The 8536-nt window shown below is 44.4% G+C and overlaps 1 protein-coding gene across 1 annotated transcript in view; it reads right to left on the bottom strand.

Annotated features, from left to right (window-relative positions):
- Nucleotides 1-261: 261 nt before the first annotated feature.
- LOC123773942 (uncharacterized) overlaps nt 262-8536 on the bottom strand; it is a 29768-nt gene continuing 21493 nt past the window's right edge. The window contains exons 8-9 of the mRNA XM_045767925.2: nt 7303-7713; nt 262-2483 (exon numbers count right to left, since the gene is read on the bottom strand). Of these exons, the coding sequence (XP_045623881.2) occupies nt 963-2483; nt 7303-7713 (1932 nt within the window). The 3' untranslated portion in view covers nt 262-962. The remainder of the gene's footprint in view (nt 2484-7302; nt 7714-8536) is intronic.

Raw genomic sequence — 8536 nt, 5'->3', positions numbered from 1 at the left:
CAGTAGCTTCAAAGCGTTATATGACAGAGTGCTGGGTAGACGGGACACCACGAGCGTAGCTCTCATCCTGTAACTACAATTAGGTAATTACACACATCCTGGAAGTGTATCCACATTGTGGATATACACCCTGCAATTGTCACCATATGAGCCATCAGTCTGTCGAGATCGGGCTCAGCAATGAAGGCAAAATCTGACAATAAACGCATCCCCTTGCTTGCCAATGTCAGGTACCACAGTTCTACAGGTGAGTGTGTACCTCCCCACACACCCGGCGTCAAAACAAAACATCAGAAGGAACATTAAAAAATGACAAAAAGTCGGCAGGTAGGGAACACTCTGAAAGAAGAAGCGGTGGAGAGAAAAACGAAACAAGACGAAGAGGAAAAAAAACTACCAGCAAAATTGAAGAAGACAACAGCAGAAGCATAAGGCGTCAAAAGGACAGAGGACAAGCTGTCCCCCAAAGAGCATCACACTTCAGCAGCCGCCCACTAAGCCCCCCTCACGATGGCAACGGACTGGAAAGGGTTCAGTTATTGAGTATTTTTGGGACGAAACAATCTTTAGGAGAAAGTTGTATGTAATAATACTACTGCTTGTTTTAAGACTCATTTGAGGAACTTTTGAGTGCAGCAGCCAGTGCAGTTGGTTCACAACAGAAAGGTCCCTGGTTCATTCTTGCAGCAGGACAATATGTCCGGGCATGTTTTCTCTCGCCTGATGCCTTTGTTTACCTAGCCGTAAATAGGTACTTGGGAGTTAGGCAACTGTTCTGGGATGCATCCTGAGGTAGGTCAGTAGTTGGTCTAGGGAAACCTCAATAAGTCTAATAGGCGTCTTGTCCCTGACAACGGTAAATCACAAAATGTATAGAGAAAATGGGACACCACAAGCACAGCTCTCTTTCTGCAACTACAATTTGGTAATTACACATGCAAACACAGTCACACTCACACATGCTATCTTTTAAGAAGGTCCTCAAACTCATTGCTTCCTAGCCCTGACACACTAAACCCAATGTTGACCCTTTCCCTCTCACTCTCTAAAATTGTCTCATTCTGGCCAATACTCACATTTTCTTGTTGATCATCTGCCTGATGAAGCAAAGCATGCTGTACTTTGCCACCACTATTAGTGCCATTAATTGGTTGATTTAAAGATGTATTACTAAAACCAGAATTAGTATCTAAAGCCCCTGTAAACGTTAGGATAGGCATAGATGGTTCACTGCTAGGCTGCGATATGTCTAATTTTAGGCTCAAATTGGGTGTAGAATGGGAATTTGTTTGCCCTACGGCGCTATAACCTCGGGAAGGAAGAGCAACTCCAGAATGAACATCAAGACTCTGGTTTGCTATTAACTGGCTACTATTACCATTTACTTGTGAAGATGTCATACTGTGTTCCTGATAAGCAGGTGGACCTAGGTTAGGATCCTGATTTTGACTAATACCTACAGTAGCTTCTTGGAGCTTGAAGAGCATTTCACTTAGGTCAGATGTGTCTCCTGATGTGTCCAAAAGTTTGGGTGCATCACATGCTTCTCCATCACCAGTGCCACCAACTACTAATCCCGTTCCTTCACTCAACAGCCGTGGTAGATCCTCTGCTGTAATATCTAAGTCACCAAGAGGCATCTGTTGTATTGTATTTACCTGAGGTATTGTAGAGGTAGGAATGAGGGAAGCGTCAATATTTGACAATGGCAAACAAGAAGATATAGTAGAATCTGAATTAAGGTTATGACTTGAAAAGTGGCAAACTTCAAGAGGTAGACTAGAGGTTACACTTGTGACTGCTGACGTGTGCGTGACACATGGTGCTGCGTGGCTCATGGTCAAGGTGGTGCTGCTCCTCGACACACACTCGTTGCTCATGGGTATGCTAAAGTGCGGCGATGAAAGCAGTGTAGATAAACTTGTGGTCCCTTCTGATGCAGTCAACACAGATGCTGATGCTGATGATGATGATGATGATGATGATGATGATGATGATGATGATGATGATGATGATGATATGGAAGTTTGTAACTGGCTAGGGTTTAAACTAGGCTCAGAAGACATGTGTACAGAGAGGCTATAAGAAGACAGATCCAAGTTATGGGTTGCCTCCTCAAGTGCTTTGCTCACACTATCAGTGTCAGCTTTGATGGGATATGTACTAATATCAATTCCTGTAATATCACAGTGTGCTCTCTGATCAGCATTCAGTACAATGTTGGACTTGTGAGCCAAAACTTGTTCATTCTCCTGTAAACCTATCCGATTTCTCTTGTTCGATGTTTCACCAATAGAACTATTATCCACCTCCAACTCTCGTTTAACTACAACAGTATTTATTAGCTCTGATAGACTGTCTTTTGTTAACCTTGAAACAGAATCAACAGAACAAGGAATTGGAGGCGAGTGAACGTTTAACTCTTCCCTGTGTTTGTAAACACCTCTTGTAATTCCAAGGACACTGGCAAGATAGTCACACACCTGAAAAATAAATTTAATTGAAAGATTAATAGAAAAGGTTTGCTCTAATACTTTTTGTCAACTGTTAATATTTTGTCTTAATACTTAAATTTATTCTTTATCTTTGGCATCTTTGGCAAGTATTATCACCTACCTATTTATCATTTTTTATTTACAACATATTTTTAACAGATATAAGAAATAGATAAAACCACAAGTCAACAAGATGTAATCACATGAGTTACTGTTTAGTGTGCCTCTGTGGTTGAACACAGACTAATGTGCTCGGTTTTGTGTGGGTGTTCCTCTGTGGGTAAAAGGTACCATTACTGAAGCTAGTTTTAAATTAGTGCAAAATTTCCAACTGCACTTGCAACTTAGCACAGTACAACATAAATGTACCAATTGGTTGAATTAGTTGGGATCTATACCCTTATTTAAATGTGTATTCTTGTGGCATCATCCATTTGTGTAAATTTATAAATATTTAAACAAAGTACAGCACTGGAGAGCAAAAAGTAATTCATTAATGCAGATGATGAGTCACAATAATGTGGCTGAAGAAATGATGACCAAACCACTACTCAGAAGATGGAGAAGTGACGTTTCAGTCCGTCCTGGACCATTATCAAGTGGTGTGGACCACACCACTTGATAATAGTCCAGGACAGACCAAAACATTGTCGTTTCTCTATCTTCTGAGTTGTAGTTTGGTCATTAATTCATTAATGTTTCTGCTTTTAAAAAAATCCAGCGTTGAATGTAATGAAACACCATCTTCTAGGCGAGTCCCAGAGGCTCCTTAGAGTTATAGGACTGATATTAACTATATTAGTCTAGGGCTTCAGTCATATGGAGTTGCCATGCTTTTGCTTAGATGTCCAAAGGGTTTGGAAAGGATGGAGGAGGTTAATTTAAGTATAGTTGTCATGCTACCGGGAACCATGAGCAGAACATGGTTTTCTCAGAGAGGCCCAGGGAGCAATGACCTATGAAAACTCCACTCTTCGAGAGTATATTCATGTCTGTCATCGACTGGGGTTGGGCACTCAGAAAGGTAAGCACCCCAAAACAGACCCCAACTGGTAGAAAATTGCAACCGGAGTCCAAAACAGAGGCTAAGAATTCCCTCTAAGAAAAACAAGGAAACAGCAAATTGTCATCAACCTGACAAGCCGATCATTCGTGCCGGCCATCTGGCCACCAGTTTGGAGACTGAGCAAATGGAAGAAAAACCGCTGACTGGAGGGAGGGTACCAAGGAGCCTCCGGGAATTGCCCAGAAAATGGGGTTTCATTACATTCAACGCTGGTTTTCTGAGGGGGAGCCCCGTCAGCTTCCTGGAGGTAGCTAGCTATCCAAAGATAAGTAAAAGAGGGACTCACCCGGGAGGTGGCAGCACTGCATGTTTCATGATGAAGATGAGACCACTGGTTGCAAGCGACTGCCCAACGCCACACAAGACCGCTGAGGGTCAGGAATGGTCACAAGATAACGGACGGCCAGGACCCTGTACGACTTCCAAAACCCCCGTGCCTTAATGCCAGCCCAAGACATGTTCCCAAGCACAGCAGCAAGAGCCGCAAACTTTGGAACATCATGGGCACGAGGGTAGACCGCAAGCTGGCTAGACTCTATAACTATGTGGACGATCTGCGACCTGAGCCCCAGAACAGGGAACAAGGGACATCGGATTAACCCAAAGTGCATCCCCATACACAGAACCCGAGGTGTGCAGGTAACAGTGTAAAGCCGCTACCAGACACAAAACATGATGCACCTCCGGCTGGACCAATCAAGCTGCAAAAACCCAGGATCCCTCCGGATGCCTGCCATCTCAACCTTTGCCAGAACAGAATGAAACGGCCGCAAACGAATACAATGGCCAGCAGGATCGAAAGAGTAGAAATCCCTGCGTCAGGGGAGAGCAGGAAGCACACCAACCCATCCCCCCAGAGGCCAAAGCCAACAAAAACAAAGCCCATGGAAAGCAAACATGAACTGAAGGGGCTGTAACACCGCTCTATAATGTATAACACCACTATAATGGATACTAAACTAATAATGTAAACACTACTTATCCTGAGTAACACTCCCCATCGGTTGCACTTGGTAACACTGTTATGAGCTGACATATGATGGTTACACCGGAACTAAAAGGTACACTGCCAACAAGGAAATGCTAACACAGGATTAAATACGCTGCCACCATCTGCCTTTGACCATTGAGACTATATCAAGCAATGAGGCAAGAAACATTGCTTGACTTGGAGAGTACTTTCTATGACTGTCATTAATTATGAAAACGGTTGTCAGCCACTATATCCAAAAGGCTAAGAGGATTCAACAATTGACACAGACGGGAAATTTAACATGAGTTTATTGAGACCAAAATTACGTCAATCACCACTTATAAATCCTACTCTAACACTGGCAAAAAGTTAAGAAATTTGGACATGGAACAAAACCTCAGAGATCACACACATTACCTTAAGACCTCTGTCTCTCCCTGGCTGAGATGTTCTTCACAGACCCACTCTCGATCCCGGTGTACCGCACTCTGTTCTTACTAAGTCCCTACAGGACCTCTATATACAACCCCCACAGGGGGGGGGGGAGATCTGCTGTTGCTACCTACACCAAGAATGTAAGAGATCGGCCACACGTGTACAAACACTCAAGAATTTTCATTAAACTTGTTTGACATTCACCATACACTCTTCAAGAGAGGAGTTATTAATTACGTGTGACTGACCTCTGACCTGGCCAAAAGGGGGAGATCCATGGATGTTTACATATAAGAATCTGGGGTCTAATTCCATTGCAATGTTTGACAAGAGTATCACGAAATATTACATACTTGAAACTATGCTGACTAAGACTAACCCAGGAATTTTTAATCAACATACAAGATAATTCGGAGGTCATCTGGGCTGACCTCTTGGAGAAGGCTTCCCTGAGTGAGAACTCTAAGGAGGGGGGGGGGGGTCATGGGTGTTACAGGGCCACCACAAGCCATGGAGAAGAGAGAAAATAGAGCACCCGGTCCAACGACCAAGACAGCACAGGCAGTGCATGAGCAGGGAGGAGGTGGAAAAACCCATGAGAAAGCTTTCAAAACGGAGCAGAAGTGACATCCACCCCGAACGCAAGCTGGAGTGGCTCTGCCAGCGCCAAACGATAAGAGGCGACAGTAATCATAATCAACATCAGAAGCTGGTCCTGAAAAACCAAGAAAGAAGGACAATCTACACAATCAGACACCGAAGACAACCTATGAAGAGAAAGGAAATAGCAAAAAGAACGCCAAGAGACTTCATGCTGCTGCCGCAAAGAATACCACAAGTGGGACATCATAAGAGAAACCACCTGATCACCAACCAAGCGGTAATACACACGTGTCAGAAATACAAGTCGCGAAGAGCGGAAGAGTAGATCGAACCACCAAGGTATCGTACCGGTCCGATCTGCTGGAAGAGGCGGAGCTGTGGAAAATGCCCCAGGTTTGGACAACAAGCATGCAGTGTCTGAAATCAAAGCTGGGCTAGCCACAATGGGGCTAAAAGGAAAAGCTTTTCGATAGAACTCCAGCCGAGCCAGAACCGGAGCAGCTGGTGTAATAAACTAGGACCCCCCCCCCCCCCCCCCCCGTGTTACACTGGACTGGGAAATTGAGGTACAATTTTCCCCACCACAACCAGTTCTGCCAAAAAGCCTCGCAGTTGGGGAAGGGCACTACCTACACAGGAAGACACCATGATCACGCCGACGCGAAGAGGCCCACCACCAGGTGCCCGAACATTTGGCAAAGCCAACTGAAGGAGACGGCATCGACTGCCCAGTCCGTGGACAGAGGACAGAACCGAGACAGGCCGACCGCCAGGATGGTGGACGCCCTAAAGGTGAACCGCACAGAGAGCTAAACCCCGAGAACACAGCAGAAGGCCTACTCGAAGCGTCCAGCCCCAAAGAGCTAAGGACCGAAGAGACCCTCTGTGGTTCAGGCGAGGAACCACCTTGGTGCAGTCCGAATGGAGGCAGAACGCAAAGCCTTGAGCTAGCCGAATCTGTCACAGTGAAAGCCACATCGCTGGAAACACCAGCACCATGCTGTGAGCCCCACAGAACAAAGAAGCCCACCGCCCCTGGGCAGCTTGGGGAGCACAAGGCACAAAACCGAGGCATGAGCGGCGCATCAGGCTGATGATTTGCTTGTTTCCTTGTTTTTCTTAGGGGAGGTCTTAGCCTCTGTTTTGGTCTCCGATTGCAATTTTCTACCAGTTGGGGTCTGTTTAGGGGCGTTTACCTTTCTGAGTTCCCAGCCCCGGTCGATGACAGTCATGAGCATACTCTCAAAGAGTGGAATTTCGTATGCCATTGCTCCCTGCGCTTGAGGAAACCAGGTTCTGGCTCATGGTTTCTGGTAGGCATGACAACTCCATATGAGTGAAGTCCCAGACTAATATAGCTAATATCAGTTCTATAGCTCTAGGAAGCCCGTGGGGCTCCCCCCAGAATTCTTTTTTTTAAATATTGTATCTATTCATGTTTAGAGTATTATTTTATTAGTTTAATACCGCATGTCACAATACAGAAGGCATGTATTTTCATTACTGTTCCTTAAAAATTCATCTCGTGCCACACATTGTTCATTTTATGCTTTATTCAAAATGGTGATCCACATCAGATTATTCAGTACTGTACTGTATTTGCAGACCAGTTACAAAAGTGACACTAAATATAATGACCCAATTAGTACCTCGGCTCAACTTCACTATGTGGGAGCATTTTGTATTAACTTGCCATAACTAGATAATGTTACAACACAAATATACCTTACCTTGACATTTGCCATACTTGTGGAACATTTCTCAATGAAATGTTTACTAGCAGTCTCTTCACCGTCCAACAATGGATGAAAATCCCCTGTGGCCGACTTTACAGATGACTGCTGCATATCGTTTCCTGGATTCAACTTGCCACACTCCATATCATTTGAATTAGAAGGTTTCTGCTTGTGACAAGTATTATATGACTCTTCTTGCTGAGGTACCATTTGTCTTTGAAACTCCTCCTTGCAGTCTATGAGAAGGCTTTCCAATGTAGAAAGCCTGTCCTGCCATGACCACTCTGCATTATTTGCCTTCTTACCAACAGCTTGAAAGCACAGTAGTTGCCATGGAGTCAAATTTTGAACCAGACGTCTGCCAACAGCCTCCTGAATATCTTCAGAGCTGTATCCACTAAGAATCTGTATGAATATAAGGTCTGTAAGAATGTACAGTATTCCTGCTTGTATACTTCTTCCTATTCATACACCAAACCTACTTCGTTCCCAAGTAAGCAATGAGGAACATTTATACGTATACACAGTGAACCAGAATTAAGTAAATGCTTACCAAAAATCAATTCCTTTCTTAGGCAAGGAAATATACTGAATCTAAAAGTGAGACAATTTTTTTCTAACATAAGACAAAGAGATGACAGTCAATTACACTTGCTTACAAAATTACCTGCAATGTCATAATCAGTTTAACTCAAGATATGGAAGAATTATACGAGAATGATCAGGAAAAGTATCCCTTGGCTGACACATCTCAGGACACCAACAGAATGACACAACAAGTACAGCAAGTGAAACACAGATCTAATGAGTAGAGGTTATCTTGAGGTTATCTTGAGATGCTTTCAGGGCTTTTTAGTGTCCCGGCGGCCCGGTCCTCGACCAGGCCTCCACCCTCAGGAAGCAGCCCATGACAGCTGACTAACACCCAGGTACCTATTTTACTGCTAGGTAATAGGGGCATAGGGTGAAAGAAACTCTGCCCATTGTTTCTCGCTGGCGCCTGGGATTGAACCCAGGACCACAGGATCACAAGTCCAGCGTGCTGTCCGCTCGGCCGACTGGCTCCCATTTGGTCTATAGAAGGGTATAACAAGTTCAGGGTGTGGAATGTGTACAGGCTGGAGTAATGAGCATAGGGTGGTGAAGGTAGTGTTTATATTGCTTGTTGGGTTTGTAATGACTGATTTCACTGTTTGTAGTGACTTCCATATTGCCGTGACTGCAGTGT

Source organism: Procambarus clarkii, chromosome 91, assembly GCF_040958095.1.
Source record: "Procambarus clarkii isolate CNS0578487 chromosome 91, FALCON_Pclarkii_2.0, whole genome shotgun sequence".
Taxonomy (NCBI): Eukaryota; Metazoa; Arthropoda; class Malacostraca; order Decapoda; family Cambaridae; genus Procambarus; species Procambarus clarkii.
This window is presented reverse-complemented; position numbering and strand designations above follow the sequence as displayed.